General features: G+C 35.8%; 1 protein-coding gene across 7 annotated transcripts in view; it reads right to left on the bottom strand.

Moving 5' to 3' along the window:
• Positions 1 to 19,778, bottom strand: part of TBC1D32 (TBC1 domain family member 32) — a 176,702-nt gene that overhangs the window by 64,872 nt on the left and 92,052 nt on the right. For all 7 annotated transcript variants that reach the window (XM_043439071.1, XM_043439077.1, XM_043439072.1 and 4 more), the window contains 3 exons: positions 6,601 to 6,723; positions 4,726 to 4,834; positions 3,936 to 4,032 (listed from right to left, as the gene is read on the bottom strand). In XM_043439071.1, the coding sequence (XP_043295006.1) occupies positions 3,936 to 4,032; positions 4,726 to 4,834; positions 6,601 to 6,723 (329 nt within the window). The remainder of the gene's footprint in view (positions 1 to 3,935; positions 4,033 to 4,725; positions 4,835 to 6,600; positions 6,724 to 19,778) is intronic.

The raw sequence follows: 19,778 nt of genomic DNA, 5'->3' as shown, positions 1-19,778 counted from the left end.
CTGATTTCCTCTCCCATTCTCTGCTGTTCTTCTACAAGTACAGGGTCAGTGAAACATGAGCAATATCATAATGACATAAGTGTGATTCATGTTTGACTCAGAATGTGTCTATGTAAAATCCCTTCCTGTGGTACCTCTTGGGCTATCCACTGACTGGCTAGATCATTCTGTCCTGCTTAACAGAATCACAGTAATGTCAGGGCCACCATTAGTAGGAAGTATTAAGTATTGCTGTAAAATTGAGAATAATGTCTTATTCAAACACTTGTATTCTAGGCATTAACAGAAAGGTAACTAGAAGTTTCTGCCCAGTATGGTGGGAAAATATGAAATTAAATAAACAGACCTGAAATTGTATTAAACTAAAATAGGACATGTGACAGAAACTGGGCCTTGTAGATTATAGGGAAGTCATTAGAGGGTTTCAATTAGAGGAGTAAAAATAATCCAACTCACATTTCAATAGCATTACTCTTGCTGCTGTGTTAACAAACTGAACAGATTACTATAACAGTACAGTGAGAGATGAGAGTGAATAGTGGATGAGTGAAAAGTGGTTTTGTTTGAGGTATGAAGAATCAAGAACATTTGTGACAGAAATGGGTCAGCCGGTAAAGCATCTGCCTGCCATGTGGGAGACTTGAGTTTGATCCCTGGGTCAGAAAGATCCCCTGGCAGGAGGAAATGGCAACTCATTCCAATATTCTTGCCTGGAAAATCCCAGGGATGAAGGATCCTGGAGGGCTACAGTCCATGGGGTTGCAAAGAGTCAGACATGACTGAGTGATTTCACTCACAGATGCAGGTTATAAAGAGAAAAAGAGTCAAAAAAAGTCTTCAACTTTATTGCCTAAAGAAATGGAAGCACAAAGTTGTCATTTCTAAAATGAGGAAATGTACCAAAGGAATAGATTTTGAAATAGAGTACCAAAGTTTATCTCAGAGTTGTTAAATTTGATATATTTACTAACCACCCTAGCAAAGGTATCAAGTAAACAGATATGAGCACAGAGTCAAGTAGAGACACAGGTTAAAGATATAAATCTGTGTATATTGGACAGTTATTTTAGTCATAAGACTAGATGAAATCCCCAAAAGAACATGCACACATACAAAAAAATACAACTGAGAACTGAGGGGCACTCCAAAGTTGAGAGTTTGGAGAGATCTGAAAGATCCAACAAAGATGAAGAATTTGCCAGGAATTCAAGGGGGTGGGGGGAATAATCAGATAACGTACTTTCTGAAAGCCAAATAAGAAAATGTTTCAAAAAGCAGAGGCATCAAACATGTTAAGTGATAATACTAAGTGTAACAAGATAAGTACTGAGATCTGACCCACTGATTTAACCCTGGTAGAATGGCAGGGGTGAAAGCCTGATTAGCTTTCAAGTAGATTCAAGAGAACACAGAAAGAGAATAACTACAATACTAAGATTAGACAATTCCTTGAAGGAATTTTGCAGTAGAAGGACAGACATGGAATTGCAGAGAGGGGAAAGCAAGTTCAAAAGAAGGTATTTTAAATATGGAAAAATTAATAGCATGCTTGTTGGCTTATGGAAAAGATACAGTGCGGAGGTCTACCAAGCTCTCATCCCCTAACTCCATAATCCCATGAAAAAACAATAAGGAAAAAGAGAGAACTGTTAGAAGCAATATCTTTGCTGAGAAAGAGAATGGAATGTATCGCACAACTGAAGAAGCTGGCCTTTATAAGTAATATTTGCAGTTTCATTCATAGTAAAGCAAAACCTAAATTGGTACAGATGCAGCTGAGTCAGCCAATATGTATCAAGCGTATATGGATGCTGACAGCTTCTATTTCCTCAGTTTGGGAAAAAAAAAAGAAAAACAGTTATCTGACAGGGAAGACTGGGAAGAGGTGAGGAAGGGTTGATTAATGAGAAGATTTGAAAATAAGTCATCTAGGAGACTAGGAGAGTAAATGGAACTGGGGACACACTATGGGCTCACTAAAGGTTAATAACCATTCTGCAAGTTATCTTCTGGGCTAGACAGAGAAGCTATTATTACTCCCTTTTCTAAATCACTTTTAAGAGTAGAACAGGGAATAAAGTTATACTCCTCTGAGCTTCTCAGGGAACTATCAATTTAATCTTATTTTCTGATTTGTCTGCCTTAGTCAGTTTCAAATAAAGCATATTTTTTATCAAACTACTTTGAAGAAACAAATTACCTAATACGGCAATCACAAAATAAGGTTGATAATGAGTAAATTTGCTGTTCAAAAGAAAAGATGTATTTGTTTCCAAGTGAAACTTAGCAAAGATAGCAATGTGATTTCGAGACAAGGAAAGGGGTTGAAGGGTTGAGGCAGGGAGAACAGACCATGTCTTAACACCTCATCTTATCTCCAGGGCTTAGTGAAGTAACTGATAATCAGCACTCACAAACCATGTTGAATAAAGGAATGAGTAGATGAATAAATAATGAAACCTAAAGAAAGAATGTCAGAATATTTAAGACTGGCTAAAACACTGAAAGTAGCGTAGAAAACATAAGAGTAAAAGATTGGGTTCACTGAGAGATGCAAGTCAGTGTGAAGGGTCCAAAATGATATTCTTTCAAGGGTCTCTTCTTACTTAATATTAACCCCACATCTCTGAATCAGGTCAAATAGAAAAACACACAGGCAAAATTGTAAAAGACAGTATTAAAGGCTTTTAAAATTCCCTCATGTTCTCTTTCCCTAACCTTTAGGTAGAGAGGAAAAAAATAGAATTTTTGCCTCTGTGCAACCGCGAGACACAGAGTGTATATATTAAACACTGGATAGAAATAAAAATATTTATCAGTTGATGGCCTCTATTAATTGATTTAAGGTAAGTAAACATAGGGAAAGGTAAATGGCTTTATGAAAGAAGAAAAATGTCTTACTTGTCAATAATAACTGTGGAATCTAACCTAGTGAAATCAATTATATACGTTATTTTTTTCCAATGCAAGTTTGTTGGTAATGCAAAGATCATGTTGATATCAAGAGTTAACTTCTCAAATTAATGGTTTAATATCTTCATATTTCATCTTAGAATTCTCAAGTCTAAAAATTGCTTGGTTTTTTTATTGCTCTTACGATAAGGTCTAAATACCTGAACTTGAGGTACCTAGGCCTTATGATCAAACATGGCTTACCCGTCTAAGTCTTATCTCTGGTCACTCTTGTCCTCACATATCATGTCTCACACATCCTTGAACTACTTAGAGTTCTTAATTCAATCTGCTCCTTTTGGTCTCACTGCTGGTTCCTGTCAAAAATGCTCTTTTAATACCCAGAAAATACCTACTTCATGTCTTACATTAAACTTAATGTTCTTTGGAAGAGCATCTGCTTTATGAACTATCCTAGCAGGCTACACATTTTCTATTTAGTTCCTATCACACTGTAATACTATATGACTGTCTAATTACTTGACTGTGTTCTCTAAAAGGTCATGAACAGCTGACATTTAAAATTTTTTTATTTTACTATATTTATATAACATTTATATTTCAAGTCTTGAACACACAGGACTTACATGTGGCACACAAGTATTAAAAAAATATTAATCTGTTGAATAAAGTTCTGAGGAGGGCATGGCAACCCACTCCAGTATTCTTGCTTGGAGAATGTGCAGGGACAGAGAAGCCTGGCGGGCTACTTCTACATATCTAGAATTAATTCATCGAAAATCACTAATTCCCTTTTTAAAACAAACAAAAAAAGATTCTGATAAGAATTATTCAGCATCATACAAATATTAGTTTAGTAAAGAGTATGTGAAATAAGGAAAACTTACAAAGGAATAGATATAGATCTATCCACATGTACAAACTGAAAGAAAAATAGAATTAATCTGCCTTCAAATTATGTCTTTTTTTCAAAGTATTAAAAAAAATCACTAAAACATGGCACTTGACAATAAGCATTTTACCTTGTTTTAGATCAGTACTTCTTGTAACACAGTCTGACAAATAGCAGTTTGGTAAAGGGTATGATGAAAACATTGGCCAAGGATATGGTTCATTACCCTAAAAAAGAAGCAAGACAGATGACTTTAGGAAGTAGTTTAATACCAATTTTAAGACTTTTTGAAGTGACATTTAAATTGGCTTTTGTTTCATAAATTCTAAGTTGTAATTCATAAGTAATTCATAAGTTGTAACATAACTAACCAAAAGCTATCATATATTATAGTTCAATATTCTAATGGATACTAACTAAAACGAAATATAGAAACATTAAATACTGAAAACAAATATGATAAGTCTATAAACAGATGGCTCACAAAGCTGTTTCTCTTGCACCGTAATCATTTTGACCTCACCATTCTTGGTGTGATGAGTCAAAACAAGTGCACTTAGTAACAACAACAACAAAAAACCCTTCCAGAGAAAACCAAACTCTATGGATACTGATGAAAAAAGAGGTACTCAATATTGCCAATGAAAGTCAACAAAATTAGTCATCTAATAAAAATTAAGTATCATGAAGGAGAAAAATTTTTTAAGTGAAAAAAATTCAAGGACACACAAGGAAAATGACAAGTTTTTAATAAAATAATATCCTATCTACTCTGCAACACAAACTACCACTCGTGACATCTTGTCATGAAAAATACTATTTTCATTAGGAACTATTTACTTGTATCCTGTCATTTGAGTTGGCTATCTTGCTTCAAAATACATTCAAAAAACATTCTCCCCTCCATTTATTCCACTTACCTTCTCCAGTAACCTTGGAGGCAAAATTCGTTCCATTGGCCCACCAATAAGATTTATTCTAACAAGAACATGATTTCTTTCTACTGATAAGCTATCAATTATAAACTCCCTGAAAAATAAACATACCAATTGTCACTGCCTTAATTAAATATGATTTAATTTTAAGATCATGTCAGTGCAACGCATAAGGAAAAAAGCAATACAGTTTCTATAGAAAGGGGAGAGATAAATTCACTTTTATCTAACAGCTTTCCAACCTAAGGAGCAAAGAATTGGAGATATAATTGATATAGGAAATGAATGGTATGAAGAATATTTTCTTGACAAATGCTACATGTCAAAAAGAAATGAGATGAAGACAGGCATTACTTCCACAACAACTTTACCACATTTTTAGTCAATGTTCCCTTCAGTTCTAGTTGTTATTATTCAGTTGCTAAGTCATGTTTGACTTTTTGTGTCCCCATGGACTGTAGCACCCCAGGCTCCTCTGTCCTCCACTAAGTTCCAGAGTTTACTTAAATTCATGTCCATCAAGTCAGTGATGACGTCTAACCATCTCATTCTCTGCTGTTCCCTTCTTGTTTTGCCTTCAATCTTTCCTAGCATCAGGGTCTTTTCCAGTGAGTCAGCTCTTCGCATCAGGTGGCCAATGTATTATAGCTTCAGTATCAGTCTTTTCAATGAATATTCAGGTTGATTTCCTTTAGGATTGACTGGTTTGATCTTCCTGCAGTCTGAGGGACTCTCAAGAGTCTTCTCTAGCACCACAGTTCAAAAGCATCAATTCTAAAGCATCAATTCTTTGGCATTCAAACTTCTTCATGGTCCAACTCTCACATCTGTACATGACTGCAGAAAAAACTATAGCTTTGACTGTACAGACCTTTGCTAGCAAAGTGATGTCTTTGCTTTCTAATACACCACCTAGGATTGTCACAGCTTTCCTTCCAAGGCGCAAGCGTCTGAATTTCATGGCTGCAGTCATTGTTCACGGTGATTTTGGAGTCCAAGGAAAGGAAACCTATCATTGTTCTCACTTTTTCCCCTTCTTTTTGTGATGAAGTGATGGGACAGAATGCCATGATCTTAGTGTTCTGAATGCTGAGTTTCAAATAAGCTTTTTCATTCTCCTCCTTCACCATCATCAAGAGGCTCTTTAGTTTCTCTTTGCTTTCTGCCGTAAGTTCTAGGCCAAGCATCCTATTTCAAATTCTAAACTTTGCATCCTCCATACTTCCTGCAGCTGTTAATACTATCCTCTATATCAAACCTAGAGTATTCAGCAATATAGCCTGATCTATACTATTTTTCCAAGGCCTAGCTAGCATGGAGGAACACTTTTTTTAAAATTATGGACACAAAAATAATGCCAGCTAATTGAATGTGTATCCAGCACATGTCAACCAATTCAAGGCAATGTCAAGTATGTTATTTTAGTAGAAAAAAGTTTTCAAGATATTACTATAACATCATTTCATAATAATCAGAATTTATGACTGTGAACTAACATAATGAAGAAAATGAAGTAAAAATTGCCTCTACAAGAGACACAAAAATCAGACATTTTGTTTAATGAGTCATCTTTCTCATGTAATCTGAATTTAAAGGTGACACAACTTAATAAAGTCAGTACTTAACTAAACCATAAAAAACTAAACAGAAACTTAGAAAGTAGTACTCTGCAAGCCATTTCCAAAAATGTCATTCACAATCTTTTTAACTGACATTTATGCTTTAATTGCTTTTTACTCTTATTTAAATCTACTGAATTTGGATAATGGAAAACATTAAATAAACTGTACTGAAATTACTGTCTTAACAGAATATCTGTAAAGAAAGCTATTATTCTGTCTTGGTATTTTTTTTTTTTACCTGTGACTTTCAGAGGTTTCTAAGGTATTTTCTTCTTGAGCATTTAGTAACATTTCAGATACTTGATACTGAGCCTCCAACAGAAGAAGAGTGTCTAGATCACAGCATACCACACTTAACAACCTATATAAAAAGGAACAATAAAAATAGATATTCTAAAATACATCCTAAAAGTTTAGAGAGTCGCTTGGTGTCTCAAACACCTATACATGGAAACACAAATTTTGTAAATAAAATTAGGCAGTTATTTCACATATATTTTAAATAACTGACTTCAAAAGATTTTCTTATTGAAATACTATTTAAAGACCATGGGTAATTTCTAATCTATGTTAAAAATTGATTTAAATCTAGGAATCTTCTCAACTAATAATTTAAAAATTAAGGGGTCTTCCCTGGTGGCTCAGCAGTAAAGAATCCACCCTGCCAATGCAAAAGATATGCCTCAGTCCCTAACCTGAGATGATTTCACACACCGTGGAAGCAACTAAGCCCGCACACCACAACTACCAAGCCTGTGGGCTGCAACTCCTGAAGCCCACTCACTCTAGAGCCCATGTTCCACTGCAAGAGAAGCCACCACAAGGAGAAGCCCATGCACAGCAATGAGAGAGCAGCCCTTATTTGCTGCAACTAGAGAAAAGCCCAAGCAGCAACAAAGACCCAGCACAGCCATAAATAAATAATAAATAAAACTATTAAAAAAGAGAGCGCTCTTAAAAAAAATAGGGAATATTAGCAAATCTATAAAAACAACAGATTGCCATCACTTTACACCAAATTAAATATAGAAGGAATGACAGAACTTTTTTTGCTACCAATCCAGGAAATGTTCACCAAGTGAAATGTCAATGGCTAACTTTATAACAGTCAAATAGAGCTGAAAACACCTAAACACACAGATCTATCTTAACATCACTAAACATAGAAATCACGTGGCTCCTATTGTGATGCAGGAGGATGTACAGTGCACCATCTATGAAATATTCTTGCTAAGAAAACTGAACCTGAAACTAACCAATCCAAGATATCTCATTATCAGTTTATAGGAAATACAAGGCTCAGAGAAATGTGTAAAAAGACACCCAAGGGAAAGAGAGTCAACCCCAAAGCTAGAATATGGAGACTTCTGCACATTATGTATTTCTTCAGGAAAAAAAAAGAAAAGAAAAAGAAGTTTCATTTTAAAAAGAGGAGGTAAAGGAAGTTATAAATTAAAAGAAAAATAAAACAAATGTGAAGATTGTCTTGACCCATAATTCAAACAAAAACTGTAAAAGTATATTTTTGAGTTACACAGGCATTATCTCCAAGGTATGTTAAGTGAAAAAGCAGAGGCATAAAATGTGTACAGTGACAGCATTTGAACAAAAAATGTAGAAACATTTAAGTATACATGTAAATACATATTTGTTTTTATATAGAATTTCTCTCCAAGAACAGAATGAAACTGGCAAGAACTGTCAGACGGGGTGGGGGTGTAATCTGACAGACTAAGGGAATATATTTCTCACAGTACATCTTTTACAGTTTTTCAATTTTAGTGCAATCACATGCTTTACCTATTCGATAGCGTCTGCAGAAAAATATCTGATGGATGCATTTAAGAGCAATTCAATATCACTCCCCAGAATCTAGTGAAAATGAACAAATGCATATAAAACTAAGAGAAAATCTACTATCATCAATTTAGGTAAATGTTCCATATTTAGTTTATAGAAGTAAAAATATTTGTGCAAGATAAAACAAACAAAAAAACTACTTAAGACTTTTAGTTTAAAGATGGTAGTATAAATTGGTATTTCCCTTCTCTAAGTCTAAAAATAAGCCTAAGAATTGACAAGGAAAGAAAAGATCAATATTAAGTTACAAAATGAGCTGAAGGACAGTCAAGGGCAGTCAAACTTGGGCAAAGGTGATTGTGGGAGGAAAGAAACTAAGAAAGGACATCATGGCTGCCAACGAAAAAAAAGGATTAAATCCTCCCCCAAATTCATAAAAACATTTTAAAAAATGAGTATACTCAGATGAAAAACCCAATCCTCTATTTATAACAAAAAAATGAGTATACTCAGATGAAAAACCCAATCCTCTATTTATAACAATGGAAACAGAATACATGAGACAGAAGCAGGAAAATCTCTGGTCCTATTATGGTTCCTATAATAAAAGGAACAGGTAGAATGTGGAGTCACAGACAAATCAATTATGAGTTATTGGTTATAGGTTATAGAGACAATTATTAATAGTTAAAACTGACTACACTCCATATTGAGATTGGCAGGGACAACACAAAAACATACATAAATCCCAAAACCTGGGCCCACAGAAAGAGTTCAGCTAACTGGGAACATGACCGTAATGTCTCTTCAACACAAAGCTTCCTATAATAGCTGATGAAAAAACTCACACCCCTCCAAAAAGAAATATCACAGGATGCATCCAAAGGTGCTCCAAGAAAAAGGATGAAATAACAGGATGAGCAGATGGCAAACACAAACACACATATACATATACACACATAGAGCTGTCATTATAACTTGAAAACTATGACCAAATAATTGTCTGTGATTTTTAAGTTAAATAAAATGTATCATATATCAACAGGCTGTATAACTTACAGAATATTATCCATCAATTATCTCTTTATTTAAAACGTTTAATATAAAGCAATAGTGTCCAACGAGTTCTTTGCACAAAGTAGAGCTATATAAGCGCAGGGAAGAAGCAGCAAAACAACCAGAAAAAATAAAACATGAACTGGCAGAACTAAAGGAAAGAACCAGAAGAAAGTAAAGTGTTGTAGGAATTAAAGCACAACTACAAACAGCAAAAGAAAAAAAAGGACAGATGCTGCTAAAAGCAGAATAAATGTTATAGGGAACAGAAAAGTATGAAAAATATAATGAAAACAAAGAGTTTAAATTATTGTTTGAAAACAGAAATAACCTAACAGGACACACCTTTAGCGATACTAGTCAAATTCTTCCCAAGAAAAAACAACCATGAATCTAAGTATATAAAGTGACAGCATGTCCATAAGTAAACTGAAATTAGAAGAGTCAACACTGAGACAGACCTAGAAAAGCCGTTACACTTAGAGAAATAAAGACCACTGGGGTATCTAGGAAGAGTCACTAACAGGTGGAGTTGGGGGCAGGTAATCAAGCTGTTCTCAGACATATCCATAGCAACATTCAACACCAGCGGGACAATGAAACCATACTGGGCAGAGGTCTCAAATCAGATATTAACACATATTATGAAACTGTGATCATTTTTAACCTGTAGTAATGACATGAATAAACAAAATACAAACAGATGCAAATATACAGAGGAATTTAAAATATGTCAGGAGCAGACAGAATTTCCTGATAGACTGAATATTTGGAGCAAAAATTAAAAAAATACTAAGGATAACGCTAGATGTCTTGTTAGAAAAATAAGAATCAAGTTGTTGGAAACTAATAAGGCTTTAAGCAATAAAGATTTAGGGTGCATTTAGTAACCTTTCTACTTTCTTCAGGCTACTAAATCAGTGAACCGGTAGTGAAAATAACCTCAGCGTCCTCTAGTTTATGATTTGAAGGGAGGAGTCCATAGAATCTAGATGAACAATGAGATGATCCAAGGTGAATTAGGGTATCTGTGAAAGCAAATGCATGCCTGGACTGAATTCTCATTAGAGAATGAATAAATAGAAACTTTAACAAATGAGGTAAGACTTTTAAAATCTTACAAATACTAGGAATAATGGAGAGTTTCACAAATTTGATCCAGCAGTAAATTAAAAGAACAGCATACTGTGATCAAATACAGTTCATTCCAGGAAGAAAAGGATAGCTTAATGTTAAAACATCTCCTGAGGTAATTCATGGCATCTATATGTAATAGAAAATAATCATATAATCATCTGACCAGAGGCCTAAAAGCTACTTGATTTAAGATTCAACATTCACAGTCTACTCCATATATTCCAAAAAAATGTTAACTAAATTTAAAAAAAGGTTACTTCTTTAAGAAGACAAATTCATTTCAATGCAAGAGCTAAAAGTATAAAGGGCAAAAGCATTCCCACTGAGGTAATGAGAAAAGCAAAACTGTCCATTATTTAGCATTGTTTTAGAAGTTTAAGCCAATGCAAAAAAGATGAGAAAAAGAATGTTACCTGAAAAGAAATAATGCTGTTCATTATCAGAAGATGATAAAACTGTTTATTTGGAGACTACTTATCCCCATGATATAAAATTCAATTTACTTAATTTTAAGAAATACTGACTGATTACCTACCAAGTGCCTACTACTGCTTTAAGTGCTGAAGATACCTCACTGAACACAAATCGACAAAAATCCCAGTCCTTATGGAATGCCAATACTAGAAGAGGGGAACAAGGAACAAAATACAAACTTAAAACACAGCACGGATACAACTAAAGCAGGGAAATGAGTAAGGAGTACAACAAGAGAGCAGTGGGGATGGATCACTGTACCCAATTTTAAATAAGGTCGTTAGGTAAGACCTCATCAAGAAGGTGACACTGGGTAAAGACCTAAAAGAAAGAAACAAACAATCCATGGAGCTATTTGAGGGAAAAATGCTCTAAGACAGCAAATAGCTTGAGCTAGCGACTTAAAGTGAGAGCATACCTGCCTCTTTGAAGAAGAGGAAAGGAGTCAATGTGGCGCTAGTGGTAAAGAATCTGCCTGCCAAAGCAGGAGATGCAAGAGACACGACCTCAATCCCTGGGTCGGGAAGATCCCCTGGAGTAGGAAGTGGCACCCCACTCCATGGGTTCTTTCCTGGAAAATTTCATGGGCAGAGGAGCCTGGCTGGCCACAGTCCATGGGCCCCAAGAGTCGGAAATGACTGAGCAACTGAGCACAAGGAAGCCAATGCAGCTGAAGTGGAATAAGCAAAGGAGAAGTATTTGGAGATGAGGAAAATTAGGGGTCAAGATCATACAGGACTCTAAGGTCATTGTAGGAGGTCTGCACCTTACTTTGGTGACACATAAATTCCACTGAAGTCTTGTCTCATCCTGATAATATGAGGAACTTGGTAAGTATAGAATTGAGATTACTTGATTTGTGTTTTACCGGGATCACTCTGACTGCTACATACAAAACAGGCTGAAATTAGGCAGGACAGAAGCAGAGATACCAGTGTAGAAAAAGATATAGTGAAAATTTAGATAAGGCAGTAGCTTAAAACAGGGTATTGTCAGTAGAGGATCTATTTATTAGAAACAAAAGGCTCTGTGGCAGGCAGACGCTTAGGGTAGTCCTCATGATCCCGCCCTCCTGTACCAATGTCTTTGTATGATTCTCTTCTCTAGAACGTACGCAGGATTTGTGTCTTGCTTCTAGTCAGAGTAGTTAAAGGTGATAGGACAGATGGAATTACCTGAACGTGATTACATAAGACTATGCCATTCTTGGTGGAGTGTCTCTTTCTTCTGTTGGCTTTGAAGAAGCAAGCAGCTATGTTGGGGAAAACCAAGTGACAAAGAAGAACTGATGGCACACTTCAACTGGCAAGCTGCAAGGGCTTCTAGCCTCTAAGCAGCAAGCAAACAAGACCCTCTGTGCTGAAATCATGAGGAACTACATTCTGTCAACAATCTACGAGTTTAGAAACAGACCGTTTCCTACTTGAGCTTCAAATGAGATCACAGCCCCATCTGACACCTTGATTGCATCCTTTTGAGACTATGCAAAAGGACCAGGCAAGGGTGTACCTTGACAGACACTGAGATAAATGTGTTACTTTAAGCTACAAAGTCTCTGGTTACAGTTCAGCAAAATGCCTCCACTAACATGTTAAAAGCATTAACAGAATAATTAAATGAATTAATAATTTGTACATCTATACAATCTCAGACATTTATCAGATGCTTGGGCTTCCCTGGTTACTCAGCTGGTAAAGAATTCTGCCTGCAATGAGGGAGACCTCGGTTCGATCCCTGGGTTGGGAAGATCCCCTGGAGAAGGGAACAGCTAACCACTCCAGTATTCTGGCCTAGAGAATTCCAAGGACTGTATAATCCATGGGGTTTCAAAGAGTCAGACATGACTGAGTGACTTTCACTACCAGTTCTAGATTTATGTGACACATTTAGTCTCACAGTAATTCCGAGGAAGGTATAGTTACTGTCTCCATTTCACATATGAGGAAATGGAAGCATCGAGAGTTACGAATCTTGTCTAAAATCACTCTGGCAATGTTGTACCAGGGTCCATGCTCTTAAAGGACTGGGAGATACTGCCATGCACTGTAGTATATACTAAGGAACGTAAGGCTACAGATATTAACAAAATACAGATAAGATCTATGGAAAAAACCAAATGTTCTAATGAAAGTAATTAAAGAATACTTAAATGCAGATATATGCAATGTTTACAGATTGGAAACTCATTATAAAGACACCAGTTCACTCACTATTGATTTAAAGGTTCAATCCAATGATAATTAAAATCCCAGTGGGTTGATTTGTGTGACAAGGTGATATTAAACTTTACATGGAAAGAAAAGGACTAACTGTAGCCAAGATGATTGAAAAAAGGAATCACCCTATAATTACTGTAACATATTATAAAGCTATAGTAATTAAAACAATGCAATATTTGCACAAAGATGAACAAAAATCTAACTGAATAGAACAGGAAGTTCAGAAACCTCTTTGAATATTTAGATATCTTTTCTGTAACACAAAAGAATTATGTATATGTATGCACAAAGAGATATGTAGCTATATGTTCCACGTGGAGCAAGTTGTTTATGACAGCTAAAACTGATGAACTGTAAATACCCTAAAAGTCTGGTAGTAGCATAAGATATAAACAAAACACAGTCTATGTCTGCTAATGACATTATATAGCAATGAGCATTGACCTTAGAAACATATGCTACATATAAGAGGTTAGATGTGAGAGGATATAGTCTATGCTAAAACTAAAATAAAGAACAAAAAGCAATAAAATTAAAATGTATTTTTTGGAAATATAAAAATAATTAGTAAAAATAAAAATAAGTCAAAGTAGTACATAGCATAAAAGTCAGAATAGTGTTTACCCATTAACAAGAAGGGAGGCAGTCATGATCAACAAATGGATAGTACTAGTAAGTTTTCTTTGTTTACTTGACTGGGATTTTATGTAGACATTTAATTTACAACACCTTGTTAAGCTCATGTTTTATGTAGTATTTGTATTTTTAATATTTCATTAAAAAACTTACGTTATGCTAGGGTGGATAATGTGAAAAAGTATAGCATTTTTTTCATATGAAGTATAAACATATATGCAATATGAACAAATTAAAAATATCAATAAAAGAATGCATACTTTAATAATCATGCAGAAAGCCTTGACAAGTGCCATTTACTACTCAATCATGTAATCATCTAATAAACAGATCTTAATGGGTTCATTAACTACATCAGCATATCTGCATAAGCTAGCAGCTACAGTAAATATGGAAGAAAAAGTCACTTGAATAAGACCATCTTTTTAGCCTAACCATGACATTAATTAAAGCTAGGTTTACAAAGTGAATTGGAGTGGGCAAATTTCATATCCATTAATTTTTAAAAAGTGATCAGAAAAACATGTCTCAAAACTTACATATTATTAGGCTTGCAAATAACAAATCGTGAAGCTTAACTTTTGTTGACTCCAACCCACATTTCCCAAAGTTAAGAAAAAAACTGTTGCTTATTTCATACATAAAGTTGGTTATATCAAGAAGTATTTCAAAGAAAATCAACAATTATCCAAGATGAATCCAAATTCAAGAGTAAACTAGATAAATGTTTTAATGGTATATTTTCAGTTTTTTATAAATAGATAAAGTAGCAATAACAAAGTTAATGTAAAGATATCGACAGCTTCACAGAAGAAATTTCAGAAGTGTCTGAGTATATGCTTGTGTCTCTCTCAGAATACAGTTAGAAGTAGATTGATTCTACCTACTCCAGACACAAACTCCCTTAGCTTGTTACTTAGGTATTATAGATTACTTTTATCAAAATAATAGAAGTTTCTGTACACCAAAAGACAGACAGTAATCACAGACCTTAGCTGTTCCTTCATTCTCTATTTCCTACAATTCTAAACAATGTGCAAATATTACCCACATTATTATAGTCTTACAGTTCCCAGGAACCCAAACAGTCTAGTATCCCAGGGATATGGTGTTGCTGGTTGAAGGCAGTGAGACTTAAGAGTTTCTTTGCCTGTAGCAAAGCTTTTGCAGGCGTAACACAATTATGAAAAGTGGGGAAGGATCCAGCCCTTGCAGTAATTCCATGAAAGCATTTGTACAGCTGTGGGGATAATCCAATCTATTGCCTTATTTGAGTCAGGCTTATTGGTGATATATAACAACATATTTCTCATCCTGCCTCAGGCACTGAAGACCGAGTGCCGATCGCTATCAGACATTTACACAGCACTGCTCAGTGTGCGTGCTTCCTGCCTTTGTGTTATCTGCTCATCATATGTAACAAAAGACATAATCAAGATGAAGCCTCTTTACGCGAATGAATTAACAAAATCTCTCACTGGTAAGTAAAAGTCACTTGGTTGTGTCCGACTCTTTGGGATCCCATGGAATTCTCCTGGCTAGAATACTGGAGTCAGTAGCCTTTCCCTTTTCCAGGGGATCTTCCCAACCCAGAGATCGAACCCAGGTCTCCCGCATTGCAGGCAGATTCTTTACCAACTGAGCCACAAGGGAAGCCCTCTCAGTGGTAAGATACTGCTAATTTGGCTAATGTGAAAAGCAAGAGCAGCTTGCTTTCATTCAACATGGACAGTAACACATCCTTCGTTTTATCAAAATTTAGTCCTATCATCCCTCAAATTATCATGAAAAACTACTCTACTGATGATATCTGTGAAAAGGACATAGCTTGTTTTCTACATGTTTTAGCCAAGAGTAGGTGCACCAGAGAGAGGTATCCAAAAAACTCATGGCCATCTCAGTGAAGTTTCTGAGTTCTAGTAGCCTAAAATGTCAAGATATCACATGCAATATACATGTGCAATATACAATGATGTATTATTAAATCTTACACTATTTACCACCAAAGAAGTGACATAATGCATGACTCTGTGAATTTTAGCAACAACTCCTACAATATTTGGGTATGCTTCTCTGATTCATATCAAGTAATCCCTAACTCTCAACTTTAGGTGACCTAAAGGCTAGAATAAAGTCTAAAACTTGAGGTAGAAATCCTGTCACTTGAGCTTTAATCCAGCAGATTCAATGCTGTCAAATCATATTGTCAGGAGATATCAATATATCCTTGAATCTGTATCAATAAGCGTAACTAGCATAATCTAGTTATAACCAAAGATAACTAGGCCAGATTGTTTTCACTAACAATGTGATCAAGCTGTGAGGTGAACCAGCTCACACTAGTCATGCTGTGAGCCGCTGTGAGGTTCCCTGTGAGGGTTGACTCAAGGAGAGCCCATTTGCCCTAAATGAGTTGGGATAATGAGAGTAATGCAGCTGAGCCATAAACCCCACTCTGAACAAGGAAGATACACTGTTTTGCCTCAGATGCAAAGGGAGACTCCAAACCTAGTGTGGAAATGGGTATCTTACACCACTAAAAAGTTGGATTTTCAAATACTAAACATTATATAATTTTTCTTTCCTGAAAGTCTCCCTCCCCTTAACCTTCAGTGACTTAAAAATTGCAAAGTTATGATGTAAGGTCTATAATTCCTTATCCGTAAACCTTAGGACCAAGAAGTTAAATTTTTATGCATTTAGCAACAAAATACAGTATACACGGAGTCTGGAGCAATACCTTATAATCAAGCATATTAATATTTCTTTGGCAAAATATACTGATATTCAAATTAGGCAGGCTAAATAAAGACTACAAAGAATCTCATCACTTGAGGTTAAGATTAGACGCAGATAGCAAATAAATTCTTAGAATTTTAGAATTTCAAATCAGAAACTGTGGCACTTGAGCCTGGATAATGCCAAGTTAATACCCATTATAATATTTGTAAGTTTAAAAGAATGTGTGTCTATAACGCATTGTATAGAGAAATTTATTTTTAAAATCCAACCAAACATTCCGAATTTTAATTCATTTCTGGAAGTGAAAATCAGTGTCTCCTTAATATGAATGTTTATTTGAACTGTTTCAAGGAATAAAATGGCCTCAAATTTGGGCCTAACCTTTTCACTAGGTTTGGGATGTATTTTGAACATAGTCCATTCCCCCATGAACTTGCTAATAACCCAAATCAAATCTCAACACCAGAATAATTCCCTGTTCTTAATTATCACATTCTTTGTATGCCACTTTTTAATCATCACCATCGTATCATTAATGTGAGCAAATGGGCACTTGTCCAGGCTACCAGAATGGTTCTGGGCAGTTTACTCTTAGCTATCATCTCTACTTGAATGAATCCAAAAATGTTCATTGCTTTCCTCATGCTAGCAGTCACACGCCTCTTCTCTTCACCCTGCCATTTTTTCCCTAGTATTTCTTCCTTGAATACACTGAAACAACACGTTTCTAATAACATTTTAACTACTTTAAAAAATGCATCACCATAAATTACATAAATTATATACTTTTATCAACTTTAATCAAATGCATCGTGTATATTTTACTTAACCAAACAATACAAAAATCCAATACGGAAGATTTCCTTTTGATTAGTATACACAAACTAGCTAGTAAAAATGCAATACCCAGTTCCCTGCCATTTGATCAAACCCAACAATGAGACATGAATTACAAGCACACTAACCACACCTACAAATCTGGAGCTTAAAGATTCTGATACACCAACAACGGTTTACAAAAAATGAAAAAGGGGGCAAGGTCAGTTTGTCCATAAAACTAGTGAGCAGCAAAGAGAGTGAGCAAGGGCTGTGGAAAGCCTCCTCATTTGAGCTACGTAGCAAATTCACATCATAGTTTCAGAAAGTGCTCTGGGATCTCCTGAAGCTGGAAGTTAGTTTGGATTTCCCTAAGGACACACAGAGTATAGCTTTTGAATATGACAAGTCTGCTGAACTTGCGTGGTGTGAGTTCTATGCTTAGCTGCCCAGTCGTGTCTGACTCTATGCACTATACACCGCCAGGATCCTTTGTCTATGGGGATTCTCCAGGCAAGAATACTGCAGTGGGTTGCCATGCCCTCCTGCAGGGGATCTTCCCAACCAAGGCATCACATTGCAGGAGGATTCTTTACCATCTGAATCACCAGGGAAGCCCAAGAAAAATGGAGTGAGTAGCCTATCCCTTTGCCAGGGGAACTTCCTGATCCAAGAATCAAACCAGTTACTGCACTGCAGGCAGATTCTTTACCAGCTGAGTCACCAGGGAAGACCAAACTTGTGTGTGCATATCCAAATGGTCAATAAAATCTGGACGTATGGTCAAGAGATAGCATAGAGGATAGATAGATACAAGGTTAGCTAGTAAAGAAATGAACATTGAAACCACTGTAGAAAATAAAAATAATGATAATAAAAAAAACTGGGTAAAGGACAAAAGACATACTCTAGAATTCAGTTAGAAAGGTAGGTAGTAAAAGAGGAAAAGTCACCAAAAATGATTCATAAAAAGAACTCCACAAATAAAGAGACAAAAGTCACACAATTCTCCCAAACAGACCATATATAGCAGTGCAGCACTTAGTAGGAATTCAATAACTATTTTCTCAATGAATGAACCAAATGAAAGGAAAGTGTCAAAACTTGGTAGAATATAAAATGGTACAGAGAGGTCAAGTAAAATGAGTCATAGGAAGAGGGCATATAGAAATATACGAGGTAGGAAATATGCCTAAACTTCAATTCAGTTTAGTTCAGTCGCTTAGTCCTGTCCGACTCTTTGTGAATCCATGAACCGCAGCACACCAGGCCTCCCTGTCCATCACCAACTCCCGGAGTTTACCCATACTCATGTCCATTGAGTCAGTGATGCCATCCAACCATCTCATCCTCTGTCATCCCCTTTTCCTGCCCTCAATCTTTCCCAGCATCAGGGTCTTTTCAAATAAGTCAGTCTTTTGCAACAGGTGGCAAAAGTATTGGAGTTTCAGCTTCAACATCAGTCCTTCCAATGAACACCCAAGACTGATCTTTAGGATGGACTGGCTGGATCTCCTTGCAGTCCAAGGGACTCTCAAGAGTCTTCCCCAACACCACAGTTCAAAAGCATCAATTCTTTGGCACTCAGCTTTCTTTATTGTCCAACTCTCACATCTATACATGACCACTGGAAAAACCATAGCCTTGACTAGATGGACCTTTGTTGGCAAAGTAAGGTCTCTGCTTTTTAATTTGCTGTCTAGGTTGGTCATAACTTTACTTCCAAGGAGTAAGCATCTTTTAATTTCATGGCTGCAGTCACCATCTCCAATGATTTTGGAGCCCCCAAAAATAAAGTCAGCCACCATTTCCACTGTTTCCCAACCTATTTGCCATGAAGTGATGGCACCGGATGCCATGATCTTAGTTTTCTGAATGTTGAGATTTAAGCCAATTTTTTTACTCGCCTCTTTCACTTGCATCAAGAGGCTCTTTAGTTCCTCTTCACTTTCTGCCATAAGTGTGGTATCATCTGCATATCTGAGGTTATTGATATTTCTCCCAGCAATCTTGATTCCAGCTTGTGCTCCTTCCAGCCCAGTGTTTCTCATGATGTACCGTGCATATAAGTTAAATAAGCAGGGTGACAATATATGGCCTTGACGTACTCCTTTTCCTATTTGGAACCAGTCTGTTGTTCCATGTCCAGTTCTAACTGTTGCTTCCTGACCTGCATACAGATTTCTCAAGAGGCAGGTCAGGTGTTCTGGTATTCCCATCTCTTTCAGAATGTTCCACATTTATTGATACACACAGTCAAAGGCTTTGGCATAATCAATAAACTTAAACTAAGCAAGCCCATTTCTAAAGAATAGTTTTAAGAAATAAATATGGAACGAGATATTTATAAAGATGCAAAATAAAAAAAAATTTTAAATAAGCTACATTTATAAACAAACAGAAAGCTGGGATATGCACTGGAATATTATTTAGCCCTTTAAAATTATGGTATAGATGAATATTTATAGATATGAGAGAATAATTTAAAATAAGTAAAAAAGGCAGATTAAAAACAAGTCTATTGTTCAAAAAGAAT

The sequence above is a fragment of the Cervus canadensis genome, chromosome 20, assembly GCF_019320065.1.
Source record: "Cervus canadensis isolate Bull #8, Minnesota chromosome 20, ASM1932006v1, whole genome shotgun sequence".
Lineage (NCBI taxonomy): Eukaryota > Metazoa > Chordata > Mammalia > Artiodactyla > Cervidae > Cervus > Cervus canadensis.
The sequence above is the reverse complement of the archived record's forward strand: the minus strand, read 5'-3'. Positions and strand labels throughout refer to the sequence as shown.